This window comes from Motacilla alba, chromosome 1 (assembly GCF_015832195.1).
Source record: "Motacilla alba alba isolate MOTALB_02 chromosome 1, Motacilla_alba_V1.0_pri, whole genome shotgun sequence".
Classification (NCBI taxonomy): domain Eukaryota; kingdom Metazoa; phylum Chordata; class Aves; order Passeriformes; family Motacillidae; genus Motacilla; species Motacilla alba.
Window position 1 is genome coordinate 23,783,018 of NC_052016.1, and position 22,890 is coordinate 23,805,907.

Genomic DNA, 22,890 nt, shown 5'->3' on the forward strand with positions numbered 1-22,890 from the left:
CTGTTAAAGCCTTTTCATGTTACAACTGTGTTACAACACAGTTATAACCCATACCTGGCTCAAAATTAACCTATGTGCACAGGGGATGGGAAGGGTAAGGACAGGGATGGTATCTCCTTACCCATCTCTGCCTTGAAAAGGAAACCTCCACGTTCCTTCTCAACAGCAGCAAATTAATAAATCTGTCAAAGGCTAGATAATAAAGCATATTTTCTTTTATATCATGTTTAGAAACTAATTGTCAGCAGAAAAATATTCTCACGGCAATAACAATATAATATAATATATTGTTATTATATATACAATATAATTTAACAATATAATAATAATTAGCACACAGCTAATGCCTATTATGAATGAAGGCATTTCAAGAACTCCACTGGTTATGTTGGCTGATACCTGCTGCAGTACCTCAATACTGCACATGAGACATCTTAGGAGTACACCATTTGTCATTTATTTGTCAAAAAATATGAATTTAGGCATTTTTGTTATAAATATGGCAATAATTCTTGCTGAAGAAATTATAAAGGCACTAAAAAGTGTGCCTTAAAGATGTATCTTTTAACAATAAACTTTACTGTAGAAAGCTAAAAATAAAAGGAGTAGAACACTGATGCTTTCAACCACTGTAAATTCAAGTTCATGTATAAGGTGCAAAGACTCTTCTATGCCAAGGTCTTTTAGACAGATTTTTGGCATCTTAATAACAAGTTGAAGGGTACAAAGTCACTGTACCTTCCATCTGCATAGTCTGCATCTGCACCTCCCCACCAGACATCTGAATCATCATCTTCAGCATCAGCTGAATCAAGATTGTCACTTTCCTCTGCTAAAGGGCAGCAGACAAACTCCACACCACGAAACTTGTCAATTCCACAGGGCAGCAGCATACCATAGTCGTGCAGATTCATGCTCTTCTCACTACAGGACTGCAGAAAAGAGCGGAAAAAAAAAAAGCAGAAACAATATTGGCAGGGAGGAAGACTTAAAATCTCACAGACCTTGAGAAAATATGAAGGGGTTAGATACTGCCTTAGGAAGTTAAAGCTGGTGAACTGCATCATCTCTGAAATTTGAAACACAATTTAGAAAGATCCCACTTGCATTCACTGCTTTACTGTAAACAGCTCCCTACCCATGTCCACTGCAAGCAACAAGCTCTCCTATCAGCCTTTCCCAGAATAAAAGGCTTGTCTTCTCCTATATACATGATAATTCCTTATCTCCCTGTCTAAAATCCTCACAAGCTCTGCCTCATAAACAGAAAATGTGATGACAGAATGATTATTTTATGTGTTAATCCAAATCCTGATGCGTTATGCTATTGAAAACTTCTCAAGGTAAATCAACATTTGAAATACCTCTTACACTGGAAACATACCATGTCCAGTCTGACACCTCTGCCAATTCAGTAACTCCTAGCCTTGTTTGGAAAACAGTCAGCTGGGCATAATTATACCTTAAAGATATAGTGATGCGTGACAGATGAAAAAAGGAAAATGGTTCAGTGTTGCACAGTGATGATGATGTCCTTCCAGGCCATTGCCATTTCAAGCTTGCAAGTAGTCAAAATGAACTAGAATTCCTTTGTGTGGAGGTTGGTACCTTACATGTTTTAGTTAAGTATAATGCAAACAAGAACTGAAAATTTGAAAAGCTGCCGATCATATTTCAAATTTCATCTCCAGACCGTGGAATAATGTATAAGCTAAGAGGTGCCAACAAAACCAGCAATCAGAAATCCTGGAAACTCATCTCGGTTTTTATTCCTAAATCTCTCTATGTAAGGAAAAAAGCTCCAAAACACATTAGCAATTGTAACACTAAGTTTATTTCCATTTTCAGTAAAGCACTGTTAAATTGTGAAAACTCTGTGCCTGCAAAATGCCTTTGGCTAGTCCTTGTTTGATCAGCTCTCCTACCCTTTTCAGCTGAATTTCACATAGTGCACTCTCTGAGGCCTGTTTGATCTCTGTGGGCATCCGGCATACCAATATCCAGATTGGTATCCATGATAAATACTGGATAATATCCACCTGGGATAATGACTCAAGGTAAATCCTAGGTATTCAATTCCAGTGCTAACACAGGAAAATGGAGGAAGCAGAAAACACAGTGAGTTTGTGAGTGATTGTGAAGAAAAAATAGTGCTATGAAAGAGAGTCAGTGTTCAAAGGTCAATGGTAAGTATTCAGCCATGGTCTTTATTGCCCTCTGACTCCCATTTCCTACCTTACAAAAAATCCCAAAATGCTTCTCACTCAAACATTTGAAAGTATTGCTTTTTGTTTTCCATGTAGCTGCTATATTTTAAATCATCCTCAGAAGAATGACAGAGCTTTAAAGAAGGAAGGCAGGAAATTTTAAGACAGATGAATGTACCTCTTTAGCAACAGTATGCCAATGCAGGTGAGTTTCACACACGTCCATTCTTTCCTGGTGAAGGAACTTGCACTTGTCCGGCACCAGAAGGGCATCACTCACAAACTCGCCCACTGGAAGGGAAAAGAAAAGAAATTAACACCCAAGAAATATTACTTTTACTTCCAATATCTCATCCTGTTAAAAATCTCATCCTCTATCTACTCCTAGCAGCTTTTGTGAATGAGTAGCAGGTTTGCAGAGAATGGAATAGTTTCTACATGATGCTTCAAATTTTGACCATCTTTCAACTTGTCATTGGAAAGGAGCTCCGGCCTTTGATCTCATATATATTTGTTTATGAAAACCTCAGCATAACAAAACTTGCAGGACCCATTGCAGAAATGTGTGGTGCAACATGAAGTCAGGAGTTGGCAGGTCTAATTCCAGGAAGGGACATACGTTTTGCATCTTAATAGCAGTAGAGAAAAGGTAGGAAGTGTTCTGAAATATTCTGGTGTTCTACATAAAACAAATGACACCATCACCTTGTTTCAAAGAATTTGAGAATATTTCCATTGATACAGTGCTAACAGCAACACAGTCAACTCAGTTATTTTTGCTGCTGCAGCCTCTTTCTTCATTGCATCCTCATTTCATCAGCCAGATGAATTCATGTTAGCCCAGAAGGCTGATAAGCAAACAGAGCTTATCAGCCAGGAAACAAGATGCTTCATGGTCACCAGAATATCTGGTCAGATCAAATTGGGTGAAGAGCCTTTTTTCCCAAGGACATAACTGACCAAAGAGATTATTCCATCTTCAACAGCAGAACAAAAATGTACATGCTTACGAAATGAACACTGCTTACAGCATCAGTACCCAGAAACTCAGGTGCTAAGTAACATGACTTATTAGACTAAAATCACTGTAATCATTGTAATTCTGTACAATTCTGATGTTGCAATTAAATAACCCCAAAGCCTCTCAAAGATATTTTTTAAAGGGAAAATTACACAGTACTTTAGAGAAGTGTATATACTGAACATATACTGGATTGTAAAAGCAAATGACTCAGCTGGCATAAATCAGCTCCCTAAACTCCACTTCTCTGTAGCCTACAAAAAACTAGTCTGTGTTACCTGAAAGAATCAAGACGGTCCAACGGCTTTTAGGATGCAATAATAGGTTGATTGATCAAAATGAGATGACTACAAGTTTACTGTTGAGTAAAGTCATCTCAGGAAGCTGATGAAATGGCCCTTAAGGCTTACAATTAAAAAGTCAGTTTTAAAAATAACCAACACCCAATGCATAGGAAAAAAGCAGAATTCAACAAACACACCTTTGCTATATACCACACTAAGATGTGTATTTCACAGTAAATTCCTTGCTGTGTTTCAATGCCTTTGATTTGAAGCCCTTAAAGTCAATTAGTCAACTAGGAAATAGTAACTAGTTCCTGTAACTTAGTTAGTTAACTAGGGGGGAAAAATTGTTATTTTTATGCTTCCCTAGCACACCTTAATTCCTGCAAATTAACAGAAGCATTTTCTAGAGGCGCACAAAATTACCTTGCAATAATGAGTAAGTACACTTTCTGGTAACCCTAAATACAAAATGTGCATTTTCATTTAATGAAGTCTCAGTTCCCAGTGGTGTCACACAGAAATCCTGCAGTGAAAGTCTGATAAATTTGCAGCTTTTTGGAGACCAGCCTGGCACATACCTGAACTTTCTCAGGACACAAGTAATTGGCAATTATTAATGCTTTAATTTAGTCAAGTGCCTGAGCAGTGGACAAGCACACAGAGGCTTTGCTGAGGACTCAAGAGTATGATGATTTCATGCAGAACTGCAGTGTCTGCAGCTGGGGAGGAACAACCCCGGGCACCATCACAGGCTGGGGGCCAACCTTCTGAAGAGCAGCTCTGCAGAGAAGGATCTGGGGGTCCCGGTGGACAACAAGCTGTCCTTGAGCAAACAGTGCCCTGGGGACCAAGGAGGCCAATGTGATCCTGGGATGCATTGGGAAGAGCTTGGCCAGCAGGTGAAAGGAGGTGATCCTCCTCCTCTACTCAGCCCTGGTGAAGCACATCTGGAGTGCTGTGTCCAGTTTGGGGTTCCTCAAGGCAAGAGAAACATGGGGCTCCTGGAGTGGATCCAGTGGAGGTTGCAGAGATGATGAAGGAATGGAGCACCTCTCTTATGAGGAAAGGCTGAGGGAGCTGGGGCTGTTCAGCCTTGAGAAAAGACTACTGAGAGGGAACTTCATCAGTGTCTGTCAGTGCCTGCAGGGAGACGTCAGACCAGGGACCAGGCTCTGCTCAATGGTGCCCAGCAGGAAGAGGCCACAGGAAGAAATGGATGCACAGAAGTTCCACCTGAACATGAGGAAGAGCTTCTTTCCTGAGCAGTGACCAGATCACACAGAGAGGGTGTGGAATCTCCCTCACTAGAGGTATTCCAGAACCACATGAATGTTCTCTGGGATGATCCTGGATGCTCTGTGCTCTAATCCTGCTCCTGTGCCATGTGCTCTGGGATGATCCTGCTTGAGCAGGGAGGTTGAACCAGATGGCCCACTGTTGTCCAGTCTAAACTGACCCACTCTATGATTCTGTGAAAAGTAACACAATGGGAGGTACCACTGAGTTACATCCACCAAATGGAAGACGGAAAGCTGTATGTCCAAAGTTCTGGGCAAGGCAGCTTGGGCTGCAGTGTCATTAAAAGGATGCATGAGTATGCAATAATTTAAAATAAAGCACATTAATTTTTGAGCATCTAATTATATCAACCAACTCACAACAATACACTACAGAAACAGTAGATGTTCAGGTGTCAGTGAAGATACAGTGTTAGATTTGACTAGCACACAGAAAATGTGCATTGCTTTATAGAATCATATTGCTTGAAAATAAGGCAACAGCATCCTCACAGTAACCCAAATTCTCATTTCAGATGAAGCTCCATGTTGCAAACAACTGCTGAATTTCACAGAAATAAACAATCCCTTGGAACAAGCTCTCTATCTTTTGGAAGGAACAGAGGACCTAGGGAGAAGGATGGCTGCTCACGGTAATACTCCTTCAATATATAGAATTATAGTAAATTAGGTGTGTGAAAATCTAGGCAATAGCAATCACTTGCAACTTCACATGTGATTTCTAGTGCCTTCAATTCTATTTTTATTACAAATAAAATTCAAATTTATCCATTATTTAGACATACACAGAGCTAATGTTCTAGAAACCTTTTTCATTCCTTTCACAATAATTACTACTGAAGTTTAAATGCAAAGCTTTAAACTTACGTTCTATTTTTGGTTTCTTTTTAAAATAAATTAATGTTCAAGTAGCAGTTTGACAAACTCAACTGAAGTCATTTGACAACTGCAATGTTTAATTTGCTTGGAGTAGTCTAATAGAAACACAAATCCATCAGAAAGAAGCACTTCTAGCACTTTAGGCTTGCAGGCAAGCTTCCACCTGTATTGTTCCTGTTCTTAACTTTCAATTATGCTGAGTCATAAGATTTCAAGGATTCTTTGCTTTTTTGAGTGAGTAACCCACAGATTACACTGGGAAAACAAGCACACATGAAGGGAGAGCAATCCTGCACATCCAAAGAGAGGCTCTAAAAATAAGGAAAAACTGTAATACCACTTTTCTTTGCCAGTACATACCATGACAGAGAGAGCTATGCATTACTACATTTCTTTGGTGGAGCAACCCAGACCAGTGCTGGTTGCAATTTCTACTAACAGGTGATGGGATTGCCAAATTCAACTCCAATATTATTTTTAATTCCAACACAGCAATATTCTGACTTTGCATCATATTAGGCTGGTCCTCAACACCCTGCCTGTTTTGCTTAAGCAGGATAAGCACTTCCCTAGGTGGCAGCACTGCCTTAAAAGCCTCCCTGACCCCAAGCTGTCCCCTTGTCCTTACCAGCACCTTGCCCCTGATCCCCCAGCAAGTCAGGGTAAACCCAGACCAGACCATGGATGGGGGGCTTGCAAAATTTGTTCGAACCACAATGCATTGGTATCATTACCACCAACAACACTATCTCTGTCTGCCTTATATTTATCACTATTTTACAGTACTTTTCTGCCTTCTTCAGCACCTCTTGTGTTTTGATTATAGCTGGAAATCTGTCCTGTGCAGAGGTACTCTAATAATAAACCATGATGGCACTATTTTTCTGTTAATGAGTTTATAAATCCATACATTCTCTCAGGTTATCCAACACGCCAGTGTAACAGCTACTTGTGTTCCAGTAGCTGCTCACCCACTTTTGCAGGGAAGGGTTGGTTAAAACCAGACCCTGCTGGCTTATGGGTTTCTAGCCATATGGAGAAAATAGCCCTAAAGGGGAATTCTGAGTAGAGGTTGTGTTACCACATTAAAACCCACCATCATGTGCCCATCATTCATTTAGCTGAAGGCTGCAAACATCCTGCTCAAGATCCTGCAAATTGCTTCTTGCTTGAATTTCCACTTTTAAGTGCACATCACCACAACATGTATTGTATCAACATAGTAAGTCACATTTTAATTTAATTTTAGAATTATCATCTTTGCCCTCATAATGCCAGTAACCCCCTTCCTGACGTCCAGTTGTCCATTGTGTGTGTAGAAGACTTGTTTTATTGCCCCATCCTGGTGTATTACAAAAGGGTACCAGCTCACACTGTTCAAAAACAGTTTTGCTGGACGTTATAATGCCACATTTTAATATTTAGTAACTTTACTTCAGTCAAGGACATTCTTCCACCTGAAAAATACTTCTGGAACAACAACAAATTTTTTGCTGTAAGACCAGAAGTTCTGGTCCAGAATTTTCATTTTTCAACACAGCAAATACTAAGAATATCATCAAGAATCAACCTCTAACAAAAGAATTGGAATTATAGTGAAGGCTACTATTCACACAATCTTTAAAATCTTCTGTCTTGGTTTAAAAGACTGGTGTCTGCCAAGGAAGGCAGGATGCTTCCTGGGATGGAAAATATTAACCCCTTCCCTCCAAATTATTATAACTTTGAAATTCCAGGGCTATCAGGCAAAGATATGGCAAAAGGAATAACAGTTTGTTACTATTTTATATATGTATAACAAGACAAACAAACAGCAGCAATGGCAGGAACAAGAAACAAACCCAGAACCCCAATAAGCAATAAAACAATAAGCAATAAAACCCCTTTCTCTCAGCTGTCAAGCGCTTCTTCTGGTCACAGCCAGCAGGGGCGCTGGTGGCTCCCGGCCGGGCAGGGCAGGTGCAATGATTCCCCCACGGCTGCAGGGGGCGCTGTGGCGTGAGCTCAGCAGCCTCTGCACATGGCAATGGCAGCTCCAGCAGAGGGAGAGCAAGGAAAGGGCTTTCCTTTCCAAGGAAAGAGGCTTCCTTCGCAAACTCACAGGCAGCAGCCAGTCTCAGGGCCACTCCGGGTGGCAAAATAGACTATAGCAGGAACCTTGGAGCAGCAGGATGGAACAGCAGAGGCAAGCGCATGCAGGGTGGCAAAACTAAGTGTAGCAAAGACTCTAAAGCTGGGACAGGAGCCGCAGGGGTCTGGAAGGACATGGCGTGTCAAGTTAAAGCGTAGCAAAAAGCCCAGAGCAGCAGCAGGAAACAGCAGAGCTGGGCAATGGCAGACAGGCTTCCGCATGCAGCTGGGAGACGCCTCTCCAGAGAGGGGCAGGGAGTTAGAGTCTCTTCCCTGTGAGGCCGGGTGTTGAAAAGGTCCCAGTTCAGCAGATGCTCTTGCAAGCAAAGGCTCACCCAGAAGAAGCTGTGGAGGACAAAAACTCCGCAGTGGCAGTGAATGTCCTGGACAGCAGCAGTCTGTCACCAAAGCCACAACTGTCTCCACTACAATCCAGAGAGCCAAACAGGGAGAGGGGACTGAGCCCAACCCCTGACCGCAGCCAAGTCTCCTGGTATATTTTCTCTTTCCAAGAGAAAACCCCCCATCTCTACCAAGCTCACTCCTCAGCTAAGAGACTGCACCAACTGCACCTTCTACCCTGTGGCCACATCTTTTTTCTCTCAAGTACTCATTGTTGCCATCTCTTAGGCAATAAATGGGGGAAAAATTCTGAGAGAAAAAAAAAGAAAAGGAAAAAATCCTAACCTCCAGCATCTTCTCTAGGAAGAAAAAGGCTCAGCAAGTCCACATGCTCGTATCAAGATGATTGCCCTATCTGTGTAACGGAAGGTATCAAAGCAAAGTAGTGCAAAATAAAAGTGCTTGTGAGACATGGTCCTGATCAGCAGATTTTCCACCCACTCCATAAACTAGATGAAATGTGAAAATCCCACCAACACTGACGAGAAAAAACAGCAAAGACAAGATGATAAAGGTAATAAAAGAAAATTCATTACAAAACCAAATACCTTCTAGCAGATCGCTGGGCTCCAAACCAAAAAGTAAGCATGTTCAGAGAAGTACTTTCAAACAAAGCCTGTGTTAAATTTTGCATGAAGAGGCAGTGCACGTGCTGAGGGTCTGGAGCTCAAGCCTTCATTTTCATGTCACCAACGAGAACAAGGGCCTTGCTAAAACAAATTTACAAGCTCAAGCACCTGCCCATATTTGAGAACATTCAGAGAAATGCATTACTTCCCTGTCACTTTGTATAGATTATTCAGAGCCATCTACACTTGGCATGATGCCAACCAAGGAACAGATCAACCCCTTTCGTGTGTTGCTGTCCTGGGGCTTCGCTCTGCCCTGCTCCCCAGCTCCAACACCTCTGCCACCTCTTGTGTTCACACAGCCTCATTTCTTTAGTAGGTATTATCTTATGCATACAGTATTACATCTATTTAAGCAGATATGTAGGAATATATGTAGGTATATATGATATTTAGGAATTTTTATTAAGTGTCATGTTTACCTAAATCTTTATGTTTTCTCATTTATAACATCAGTAATTAAAGGTAAGCTGCAATCTGCATGAGAGAGCAAGCCAAATGCACTGGCCTGAAGTTCAAGGAAACAATGCTTTCTTGAAAATGTTTCTTCTTTTCTTCAAAAGTCCAGAAAAGCAGAGAAGATGCAAAGCACACCTAGATACTTAAAAATTTTTCAGTAAAATGGTTTAGTAAGCACAATTATCTAGCAATAAAGTGAACCAGCCATAGCGTTCTTCACTGTATTAGACTCGCTACATACAGATGAAGAGAAGAGGCTGTGCCAGTCAAAATGTGATTTGAAGGAGAGTTTGCTGCTGTGCCCAGCCCCCAGCATGGCTATCCTCTGAACTTGGGCATGACACATGTTAAGCCATAAAGTTAAAGATCTTCATTCTAGTTTGAAGGACTTAAACAGCCCACAGTAAACCAGGGATTTGTAGAGGTCTTCAATTTCAAATTCAATTTTAAATGGAAGTTACAGGCCTCTTCCTAAAACCCATCCATCAGCCAACATGAATGCAAGGTAGTGCTGATAAAGTGTGTCTGTGCCCCAGCAGCCTGAAACATCCATATTTTTCTGATGAGAAGAGCCTTAAGTCCTGCCCAAAACACTGCCTCCAAAAACAGTTCTGTAGCAAAATTGTTCCCACTCCCTCATTTTATCTGTAGCCCGTAACATGAATTTCAGTTGGAGACCCACAGTATTGCAGACAGCAATGCAGGCCTGAATTTGAAGGGCAGGAGCAGAAGTGACAGCATGACCTGCGCATCCACCTCTGGTGCATGAAGTGGGAATAGCTGCAACTCTTCTGTCTTCCAGAGGCTTGGCCAAAACTATGGTGGTGAAACAGCAGGCCAAAGGCCTAGATACTGAATCCTGACTTGAGCCAACAGAAGCCATGAGAAAGCTGACAGCTCTTTGTGAGAAGAGAGTTCTGCAGCAGAGAAAAATAACTGGTTTTCCTTGAGGAAAAACTTTAAGACTGTGGAAAACAACCTGCTTTCTCTGAGAAAAAACTCCAGGACTGTGATAAACACTAGCCACCTGTATAAACTGTTTCTGCACTGTTAGACAGAAAAATGAAAACTATCTCTCACAAACAATTTTTTCTGCACATACACACCAGCGGTTTGACTGATCGATAAATACAGGGTAACAACTTGTTACTGACTAATTGGGGATGGATAGGGGATGTTCTTTAAAAAGCTTATAAATAGAGACATGCGAAATAAACCAGGATCAATCTTTTTCTTCTTTTCAGCATAAAAGCATGTCCTGCATCTTTCATTGTTGAATGCCACAGTGACACAAAACCAACACTGATCACAATATTTACCGTTCATCCTTAAAGCACCAAGAAATTTTTTTCCATAACTATATCTGGAGGGTGGAGGAGGGGTGGGAGTGAGTGCCATTGTTCTGTTCCTTAGCAGGCATAGTATCAACCCATCATAAGTAGCAAAAAATACACTCTGATGCAATTACTCTCAAGCAAAACACCTTCACTGTTCTAGGCTACAAATTATCTGTTCCAGGCTACATTACTGGGATGAGCAAAACCCTCCTATTAGATTAAGAATAGACTGATAATCTTGATACTCTTAGAATGGTGCTATGAAATCATGGCAATTAAGGTACTTTCCACAAACACTGCAATGGCACACAACATGCTTGGGACACAAGATCAAGGTAAAGGGAACCCTTCAGGAATGGTGTAAGACTCATTGACATCTAAATACCTACATGTGCACCGCAAGGAGCTTCAGTGTTGATATCTCACATGATTTACTGTGATTTTTGGTGGGTCCAAATACCTCACACAGAACTCTAGAGTCAAAAGGCTAAAATTCTTTAGGTACAATCCATTAAAGTACATTTGACTGGACTAAAACAATTAACTATATATGAAGAAATATACATCTAATTAATTTGTGGTACATACTTTGTCTTCATTTTCATAGGGTACCATACATTAAAAAAGGTTATTTCTCAAACCTTCTTTCTCCTTCTTCTGTAGTTCTTCCATCAGAGACATAAATGGAATTTCAGCTCACTTTGCTATTTTCTTGCCTGACTGAATTTTCTGATATAATTGTCTTACTTCCCAGATAGAACACAAGATCAGATTTGATGCATTATGCTACTAGCAGATATATGTGTTTACATGCAAGAAGATTCAATTGCACATCACCACACACTGGCATCCTTATAAACAAAGCAAATAAACATTCTTCAAAAGTCCACAGCACCTCATCAGTTTATTACAACTTTAAGTTCATTTACTTCTCTCATGTTTTTTACTTGTTTTCCAAATCTTTGAAGAAAAATTTTGCCGTGAGCTCAGTAGGACGCCTTTTCTGTCCCTTTCTTGCTCAGTAATGCAACATGAAAGAGATGTGCTAAAGCCCATTACCATAGCATCATGCCACATGGATTCGTGCTCCTGTCCCACCTTCCTTAAGGCCTACAAAGTAAAAAAAACACCATCCCAGAAGTTATCAGTGTGACCAGCAGCAAAGGTCACCTCAAAAAAAGCTCCCTGAGGAGTTTTCCCTTAAGTTTTCTTCCTGTAGGTACTCATCACTCATGCTAGCAAACTTGCTTGCCCTGCACCACAAATCAAGAGTTTTCCTCTCAAACACCATGTACCAAGAAACAGCCCAAAAGCAGGCTGCAAAATTCACCTTGGGAAGATGACAAATTTCTGGACTGAGTTGCTCTCCCTTTTAATTCCTTGGCACACGCTGTATCTGCAGTGCTTCTCCCACAAATGAGAGAGAATTTGTTGCAGGCACAACCCCCTTCCCTCACAATTACATAATCCTGCCTAATTTATTGGAATTCTTGAGTTAGGAAACAGCAGGAATACTGAAGCCTGCATAGCCTGACTCCATCCTGCCTCTGTCACAGACCTTTTACGTGATTCTGCCCAAGTAAAACCCTTTTATTCTCCTCCCACACTGCACTCAATTGCTTAATACTTCTTCCCATCTCTTTCTACAGCCTCAGCAGACTCTTTAGATCCACTTTTTCCTTTCCACTCCAATACGGCAGTAATTCTGCCTGACAAATCTGTACGAGAACATGCTCAGCTGCTCTGGAAGGCTGCAAAACACATTGGTGACTGAAGCATAGCTGCTTACAGTGGTAAAAAAGATTATAAAGTGAAGGATGCCATGAGTGGATGCTTGCTGCCAAGTAATTGGTGGCATGTTTTGGTGTTTTTTCAAGTAGGGAGGCTGGTTTTTTGAGATTCCAAGTCCCACCCTAAACTGACAGCAGTATGTCTGGCTAAAACAGGTATACTGCAGTGCTATAAAAAAAGCCAGCCATAAGAAGCTGGAAGGTGCTGAAAGCCAAGGTAAATTAGAAAAGACTGCTTGATTCAGAATAAAAGGGAATTACTGGGCGACTAAAATGGGAGGGCAGAATAACCAAAAAACTACTGGAAATTATTTGATCTACAGAAAAGTCAATAAAATTCACATAAAGGAATAAGCCTGAAAAAGCAAGAGTACTGGAAAACTCTAAGGAACAGATCTGCATTATTAAAGGCTTAATAAGACTATTTTGTGAAGATTTACTACTATTTTGTCAAGAACCCTGAGCATAATTCTGGCCACAGCCCAGCAGGAAAAAAAAAAATCCACAAGGAATATAGGACAGCAGTACCTTGAAAGATAACAGCACTTTTACTCGAAACAAACCATGTGCCCTCAGAGGCTGCTTACACAGTACTGCCTAGGAGATGCAGTTATATCCCTGCCATTACATGCCACTGCCATTCTGTTTGCAAAACATCCTGTCTCAGTATTGCTTTGTACAGCAAGGTGCAGTAAAAGAAACACAGAAATGTTCCTTAAAACACTGACAACCTCAGCCTGGAAAAAAAGTGCAAGGCAAAAGAGAGAAGAGTAACTTGACCTCCATGTCCCTGAAAACTGTCATGAAAAACAAAACCTGAAATGTTCATAAACATTTCTCCTCCTCCAAAACAGGTAGAATTCTTTTTCTTCCACAATGAAGTGCACATGTCCCTGTCAAGTACTTAGGGTGACATGCAGAGTGCAGGACTGCAAGAAACAGGAAACAAAAGGGAAAAGAACCAAACAATTTCTGAACCACACATCATATCTTGAGGACTTCCTATATCCAAAATGGTGCAGAAGACTCCAGGTATTTGGTTACGCTCCTTTCAGCAAGATAAGATTTTTCTAGTCTTATCCTCCTTTTTTCTGACAGTGCTTTAATACAGAGCAATTCTCCATCATCCAGTGTATAAATCTACCCAACGCCTTTTGTTCTCAACATCTTCTTTTCATAGTGCTTAGATAACAAAAGCCATCAACGAGCATGTCCCAGGACCTCAAAGTCAGTACCTGCTGAGTCAGCTGGACAGAACTAAGTATAAGAACATGGACACAAAAGGTATTTGGGGCACTGGCTGCAATACAGGTTGTCTAAGTTTGAAAGACAGGTATCTGCTAGGGAAGGCAGAAGCCTCCCTTGGAATGGAGAATGTAAACACTCTCCCTCTGAATTATTTTAAGTTTGAAATTAAGAGGCTCTCAGGCAAAGATATGAGGATAGGAATAACAGTTCTTTACTAGTATGTATAACAAGGCAAACAAACAACAATTACAGCATTAACAACAAACAGAACCAAGAACCCCATGACAGCCTTCCCGGCCGAGACGGGAAGGGACGGAGGAGAGGCTTTGCTTCACAAAACCCTGAGGCAGTCAAACCCAGTGCCCCTGCAGGACTCTAAGGAGCACCAAGCTAGAATGGCAGGAATGAGCAAAAATCGCAGACTGGTGGACAAGGTATATCAGAAGTTCTGTGGCAGTAGGTGGAACTGTGGGCCCTCCCGGCAGGGCAGGGCAGGGCGATGCGGGGTTACAGCGCAGAGAAACCCAGAGCAGCACCAAAGAAGCGGCAGCCTGGCTCCCAGCAGGACTGGAAGAGGGAAGCTCAGGACTCCCGGGCACACGAGCAGATGGCGATGGATCCCTCTTTTAGTGAGGTAGGGTGCTCATAAGGTCCCAGCCCAATGGCTGCACTTATGAGCAAAGGTTCACCCACAGAAAGGAAGAAGCAGTACAGGACTGGACTCTGGCAGTGACAGTGAATTATCCCTGCAGTAAGCAACAGCTTGACCATCCTCCTTTCAATACCGAGAGCAAGAGAGCAGCTGTCCCCAGGACCTCGTCCTTTAACTGCCCCCAAAATTCGCGGTATCTTCCTCCTCGGAGAGAAACTCCCAGAGGAAAAAGAAGTGTAGCCAGACGCAACACTCCTATCCCCACCTTGGTCACCTCTTCTAAGTATCCATAAGCACCCAGTAGTCTCCTAGCAACTTAAAGGAAAAAAATTCCGTAAATAAAAAAGAAAGAAACCAAACCCCCAACACAGGTTTTCTTCTAAAGAAGCACATTTCCCAAGTACCCCGCACCAGAGGTCAAAAGCACTATCTGGACTCACTAACCCAGGAAGGCTCAAGAGGAGAAAACAGCAATGTCATACATATGAGTGCTGCATGTAGTCCTAATAAAGGACCAGCGATTACCTCAAGAAAGGACCTACTTCATCCTCAGGACAAAAAAATTACATCTGTACACTACTGAAAGTCTTTATGCCAGCATCATCAGTCTAGTGTTGAGACACTGTTAATTAAAAAAAATCCAGAGATATTAAGAAAAAGCCTCAGGTGGTGTATAAAATAAAAATTTGTAGAAATACATTTTCTTCACATTTTTCAGGTTCTTTTTTATATAAAGCACACTTTGTTTTTTTTCTGATCTATTTTGCATCTCAAAATATTATGTTGTAGTCTTTCACCTTTACTGAGATTCCCTTTACTCCCTGCACTTGTGTACTTCAGTTTTCTTCCAATTACACAATTTTTCATGACTGATGAGCTCCTGTACAGCTCTGTCAGGCAGGACAATAAACATCAGAGCATGGCATGACTCAAGTTAAAACAGAAGCGCCTAGTTGCACATGCTAACTCTATAGCAGGAAAGGAATCGGATTATTCAAGGCACACTTCTCTGTACTCAGCGAGTTTTTTATGAAGTTGGTTTCCCCAAGTGTCAAGACTGAACAAAGACAGCAGCTTTTAAAAAACAAAAACATTTCCAAGGACCTTTACAGAAATTATTACCAAAACTGTATACCATGATTTAATAAAGATGACTGATACTGCATGACCCATTTTAGTGCCCTTTCTTGTATTTAAGTATGAACACTAAATAAAACTTAATGGTATTTCTGAAGAGCAGATACATTCCAAACCATCAGGAATCTTGTATTTGTGAATGTTTTCCCCCCAGATGTCTTCAGGTTTTCACAAGCTGAAATTGTGTCCGAATTTCAGAACATATTAGGCCTCACAAATGCTACCAAATGCACTAATTTTAGCACTCCAGCTATTGACATCACTTTCTGTTACTGCTAAGCTGCACAATAAGTCGCACACCAGCTGTCCGTGTTCCTGCTCCCCCTCTCACAGCAGGCAGCACACGTTTTGCAGCAAGACCTGCAAATGCAAATCTCCAATCCTTTTAAAATTTTGTGCCGTCCCTCTGGCTGAAGGGATACTTAATGCACTTCACTATGTAAGATGTACTTGGAAAATGGGCTCTGAAATGGCAACAACATCCAGTGAGAAGCAATTTGGATTAACGAATTCTTTAATACCTTATGTATTCATACCGGTGACTTACTAAAGACACCAATCAAATGGAAAGATGGCATAAAGATAAAATGATTGGGAACAATTCAGTACAACTGGGACCAGTAATCCTGCTGTACTTTTCATTATTATATGATGAGATGTTTCTCATGGACAATTCTTGGTAATTGGAGTAGAGCATCTGGTATTAGGAGCAGGGCAAGAGAAGGGCCTGCTAGTCATTGATGTCTAGTGGGAGTAATGACCATAGATAGGTGGAAAGAATGAAAATTCAGACATTTAAGGTTTGATCATCAAAAGCCATTTCAAATGCTAACATTTCAATGAGGAATATAACACATCTTAAACAAGGACGTGTTTACTTCAGCAGGATTTCAATTCTGTTCCCCTGCTCCCCCTTTCCAAACACTTTCATATGGCTCATTTTTAAATAAAAATTTGGGTTCCTTCTACTTCAGTAGTAGTTTAATCCAGTTGTTCCCCTCCTTATTTCTCTTCTAACAAAGAACAGAAATTACTACAAAATCCAGTTCAGGCAGTAAATGCTTCTGCAATACTATCTTGGTCAAAGGCTATCATGAGTGAACAAGTAACCTTAGAAAGAGCATTTGAAATAAATAACTCCATAAGCAGCAGCTGAAGATCAACTTTGTAGAAATACTTTGTTGATTATTAACACCCTAAGCAATCACTTCCTGTAACACTGCTGATTCCTGACCAAACTTTCACTGAAATTGTCACTACTCATGAGAGAAGGACAATGCCATATTACCAGTGACAAGGGAAAACAAAAAACTGCTTTGAGGCTTTGCAAAGTTTACAAGCTATCAAATTAACAATTACCTGATGTTATAGATATATTAAAATTCGTGCTCAAATAAAATGTAACACTAGGGAAATATATATATAAAACACATATATGGGCTAAAATCATGCTTCAGGGTTTCACACAAGAGGCACCTGGAATCCTAAAAATCCTACACAGGAATTGGGACATCGGCTTCTTCATCAGAGGGTAACTTCCACAGGTGTCCACTGAATAGAAACTTTAATTTTCAAGTAAAGGGGAACTTCTTCTATAGAAATTCTAAGTGAAACTCCAAACGTTTGAGCCATCATAGCGATCCTAGATAACCAAAGATGGTGTAGTTCCCATTATCTGCCTTGTGTGAATGCCAGGTTCCGGTAAATTCACTAACATGTGAAAGAGCGTTCCCGTAAACTTCACTGTACATGTATGTGTTCCTGGACGCATAACGTGTATTCCAAGGCAGCATTGTCCAAGCAAGAGACAGAAGTCTACAACCACCGACCACTGGAAGGAGGACAAGGGAACCACATCAATATTCGAGTGACTCTCTGGATTCTGCACTGTCTACTCGCTAGGTAGGATTCTTCCAACACCGGAGGACCATATGAATATTCATCAGCAAAGAAAAGGACAAAAGAAAAGTGGCTTCAGGCAAGAAAAAGAGTATAAAACCTGGACTCACTCAAACGGACTTTGTGAACTCACCAGTTCTCATGCGACAGGGGGTCAGATCTGCGTTCACGCAGAGTCGAGACCCAGGCTCGGCCCTGTTTCTTTGATTGGCTGGCAAATTCAAGGATCCAATACGCGAAATAAATTATATTTTGTTGCCCCGTAATTTGGCTCTCGCAAATTATTTAATTTGGCATAATTTGGCTTTTTATCTATAATACCTGACAAAACCATACTTCATTCGATACAAAGCAAAGCCTTTACCCATCTCTTAGGAAGGATGGCAGTGTGGTCTGGCAGCTCAGCCAGGAGGCAGCCGGGATGGGACAGCTTGGGAGAAAGAGAAGAGCCTATTTGCACATGTAAATCAAGGAAGATTAAAGCAGTAGCCACGAAGACTAAACACACTACCACAGTCAGCTTTCAGCCAGCAACACTTTTTAGAAAAAAAATACTAATTACTAGCAACAGACAACTAATAAACACTGCCATTTCTTCATGTTAAGGACAGTTCTGAACAGTTAGTAAAGTCAGGTTTTAAGTATTAGAGCAATAGAGAACTTGAAACTTGTTTATGGCTACCACATGGCTACCAGTTCCCCAAAAAACACCTTCATGGTTAGCAGTTTTAAGTTCTCTGATTTATAAACCAGATTAAAACACAAGGTTTAAAGCAAAACCTGACTGATTTAAATATCTAAGATAGAGAATCTGAGGGAGTTTTCCTGATGTCTGGAAAATGCAGAAGCTGCAACCATATTGCAAGAAAGATACTTTGGGGAACTACAGGCTGCCTCACTTCAGTTTCTGGGAAAATCATTAACCAAGTCCTACTGAAAGGCATTTCTGGGCACATGGAGACAATGATGATTAGCAATAGCCAAAACAGATCTAACAATGGTAAATTGTGCTTGATCAACCTAACTCATCTTCTAGGATGAAACAGAAAAATGAGGATTTAAGAACAGAGAAGTAGATACCATCCAACTTATCTTTAGCAAGATATGCAATACCATCTCCCTCTTGCAACATCTTTGTATCCAAGTTGGAATGTTATGGTTTGGGTTTTTTCTGTTCTTTCCTTTCTTTCTTTATTACCACTGTATTGCTAAGAAGCACTGATGGCTGGGTACTTGAGATGGGTGAGGAGGGGAAACTCTTTTGGTTTAGGGAGTTTCTCTCAGGGGGGCAGGCATACCTTGAGAATGGGGGCAGGTTAAAAGAGACAGGGTTGGGGGCAGCCCCTCTCTCTCTCTCCCTGCTGGGCTTCATAGGAGGACAGTCTGACCTGTGGCTTAGGGAAAGAAGTTCGCTGCCACCACCATGACCCAGTGGGGAGCTTTTCTTCTGCTGCTGGGCCCTGCATCCCCCTGCTCTGCCAGGACATCCTGCAGGTTCCAGCTCTTTGCCGTGGAATTTCTGAAACATCTGATACGTCCACTGCCCCGGGATTTTCTGCTCATCCCTGCCGTTCCAGCCTGCTGCTTCCGAGAGTCCTGCTCGGGGCATCGGGATTGGCCGCCCCAGGGTTTGTGGATCAAAGCCTCTCTTCCGCCCCTTCCCGTCTGGGCCGAGCCGCCATTGCCCCGCGATCCCGAGCCTGCCCCACAGCGCCCCCTGCAGCCGCGGGGGGATCCCCGCACCCGCCCCACCCACCGGGAGCCAACAGCGCCCCTGTGAGCGGAACTGCACCGAAGGGGAACGCGCCGCAGGCGGGACCGGGCTCCGGGCTCTGTTTGCTGTCAGCGCCGCAGCTGCGGCTGTTGGCTTGCCTTGTTACACATACTAGTAAAGAACTGTTATTCCTATTCCATATCTTTGCCTGAGAGCCCCTTAATTTCAAAATTATAATAATTCAGAGGGAGGGGGTTTACATTCTCCATTCCAAGGGAGACTTTTCTGCTTTCCCCAGCAGATGCTTACCTGTCTTGTGAACCAAGACAGTGAAAAACTGTGCTGTGGAGCTCTATGTGTAATGGCTCCTGGCTGTACTGTACTCACACCCATACTCTGCCTGGAAGGAAGTAAAAATACCACACCTCAGGGCTTCCTTTTGGCACTGGTTTTGTTAAGCGTATTCCATCAATGAGAAGACGGGCTGCCTAATGAGGACAGTATATTTGATTAGAGAAATGATGTACCTCACTGGGTAAGCAAATTTTTTGGACCCACTCCAGATATTAAAAAATAGTTTCTAAAATAAGCACAATGCAAATACAATTTTTGGCTTCTATCATTAAACACACCAAGAGAGGAAAGGGGACTGGATTCTGTTCACCAGGACTCCAACTCTCCTATCTTCAAGGGTAGGATGTCAAAGTTATAACTGTTACTAATGATGGGGTTGAATTGCTCTGAATAACTAAGAAACAAAAGCTCTATTGTCACTATTAGTAGCGCACCCAATTATACAGAAGTCCCTGTGTCCCTGTAACATACTTTTCGCATTCACTGAAAGTCAGCAATTTCTGTGAATGTGCAATGCCACATAAATACTTTATAAAAATATTACCGCCTACAAAAATCTCACCCTTTTTATAATAAAACTGCTTCTCTTCAGTTCTCATGGTAAGAATTATCTCAGTGAAAACAATAATAATTACCAAGAGAAGATGTTACCTGGTAGAAGATGTTCATATTTTATCAAGTTATTAATTCCAACCTGTTTTTTTTTTTCTCTTTGTTGTAAATGAGTCATTATGGACAGAAGCCAAGTCAGAATTAACAGGTAAGATCATGTTCTGTTGAGAACTGAATCTTGACCTTAAGGAATAATATAAAATATATGTTCCATGCAAATACTGAGTGATATATAATAATATTTGCTACTTGCATGGACTTTATTCTCAGAAACACTGCATAGTGTCTTAGTCTAATTCCCAGTATCAGAACAAAGATTTTTTTTTTTAATTCAAGTATCTTGTATCACATTGTTATAAATGTAATTGCCAATTAGGCTGGATCAATAATTTCCGAGAGTCAAATTATATATTATTATAAAATAACAAAGTTTAAAATTTATTTCACGTTCGAACTCACAATTTAAGCCAGCCACTAATTAAAACAGAGTCAAGCCTGGGACATTGGCTCTGGGTGACACATGTATGCAGCTCTGAGCCTCTGTCGTGTCAGAGAGGTAGTGGCACGATATTGCCATGTCCAAGTCCAGTCTTTATACTCTTTTTCTTGCCAGAGACAAGGATGTCCTTTGTCCTTTTCATAATCAAGCGAGTTTCCAAAGCTTCTCCGGTCCAAGGATAATACTATCAGATGGGTAAACAGTCCAGTCTCCGACGTCTTGGGAATAATTCATTGGTCTCTTGTCTTATGCTAGACGAGTTCTCAAAGATCGCATTGCAATACACAAAACCAAGTCCAGGAAGATATACATGTTAAACAGTCTTTTACCAGTAGTCCTTTACGTGTTAGTGGATTTCCCAGAAACAGACTATAGGTTAGGCAAATTATCATAAAATATGCTATCTCTCCAGCTATCTGTGGCCAGGTGTGGCACTGATGTCTTACTCCCTGATTTAGTTAAGATTTCCAGTTCCTGTGCTGTCTCCTCTTCTTCACATGTAAATTTAGCAAGACTATAGGTGGTATGTGTAGGACAACTGGTTTCCCATTCCTGAAAGTTTCTTTGTAAACCCCATCTCTTGGCTTTGGTAACTAGTCTGGGCATGTTTCTTTTAGTAGTTTTCATTCAGTTAGTGTAGCTGTAAACTTTTAATATTCTTATAACAGAGCTATGTTTAATAACAGAGCTATTTTTAGTACATTCATAATACTAAATTTATAATGACACTACATTTAATATATTTATGATACTGTTTTATCTGCCTATGAATTTTGACATAGCTATAACAACATCAACAGATAAAAATAATTGCGAGAGCAAATTTTAGAGTATTTTAGAGGATTTTAGAGTAAGGTGAGCAACAGTAAGGAATACATCAAACTCTACAAGAACACTGACTTCATCATATTGTAGGCCTACATAAAGGATGACCAAATCAGATGGAATAAACCAAGAAAAACCATTGGAGTGGAACATTTTGTAATGTATCTAAAAGGTCTATAAAATTCTTGTTTTTGTAATTAAATCCATTGCAGATTTCTGCCCCTAGTCAAAAGGGTCTAGTTGAACGATCACTGAAAAAAAATGTAGATGCCAAAGCATCTACCCCAAATGCATAATACAACATGAGAATGATATTAAGGAAGGGCAGTGCATTATATATTTTTATATACATGTTTGACAATGTGTATATGAGCTGAAATGTATCTTATGAGTTTCCACAGAGAGAAAACATTAGGCTAACAAAAGTTAGCTGAAGTGGGCACTGCTCAGGAGAATCCGAATTCCATTTGGACAGATTTACCCACAACAGAGGGAAGCAAAGAGCTTTAAATAACAGGTTAGCAAATCAGGAGCAAAACCTTTCAAAAAAGCAGATGAAGGGAGAGGGACAAACAGGAAGAGGTGGCACCTCAAAGCACTTGGGATGACCTGAAAGGCATCCTCCCAGTTCTCCAACGTGGACACAATACAGTGCAGGCTATGTTAGTGAACATTTCACTTCAGAGCTGTAGCTCTGATAACATGCAAAATCCTGCTGTAAACTGGTTCTGTTTTAACAGACCAGATAACAATAACTGTACACAAGCAATTGCTCATATATAATAAAATGGCGTAAAAGCCTAACTTGAAATTATGCCTTCCATTCTTATTAGAATATAAAAGTTAATCTTGAAACAGCTTGACATAAGAGACATTTTGAGGGCAGTTACATTTGTGAAAAATTGACATAAAATACTATAGCTGCCTATCATTTCAGAGAATTTCACAAAAGAGAAAGGTGCATGGGAATTCAGTATTACTCCTTTATGACATGTCAAATTACCTTGGGGTATCATTGTTACTTAATAAAAGAGAACAAATGAGGTAGCAAAAAGGTTCTGGATAGGCTACAGAAAACATGTTAGATTAAGATTCAATTAGATATTCATTCTAAAATCCTTGTTTCCCAGACTAACTGAGAACGAAGTAACATACAAAATGTTTCTTATTTACAGCACAAGGACATGTGGAGGGGAAGGTCACACTGTACCTAGAATGAAGTTTGACTTTTTTTTTTTGCCAAAATCTGAAACATGAAGATTTAGAAGGAAAAGAAATGTGAAATATTTATTACTTCAGTTTTGTACACTAACAGCACAACATTCATCGTGATTTACATGTGCTATGTTTTCTATATTCAAAATCAACCCTGGATTTCGGAGATAAAATCCAAGAGATTTAGAAAAAAAATCACACTGGGTAGCCAAATATTTCATGGATCACTGATGAGCCTGGGAGCTTGCATTTTCAATTAACTGTGAAATACATTTCAAAAGCTTCCTTTTCAGCCA

General features: G+C 40.7%; 1 protein-coding gene across 5 annotated transcripts in view; it reads right to left on the minus strand.

The window, feature by feature from the left end:
- LOC119702185 (amyloid beta precursor protein) overlaps positions 1-22,890 on the minus strand; it is a 208,268-nt gene that overhangs the window by 90,445 nt on the left and 94,933 nt on the right. For all 5 annotated transcript variants that reach the window (XM_038139812.1, XM_038139805.1, XM_038139797.1 and 2 more), the window contains exons 4-5: positions 2,386-2,498; positions 739-932 (exon numbers count right to left, since the gene is read on the minus strand). In XM_038139812.1, coding sequence (XP_037995740.1) covers positions 739-932; positions 2,386-2,498 — 307 coding nt within the window. The remainder of the gene's footprint in view (positions 1-738; positions 933-2,385; positions 2,499-22,890) is intronic.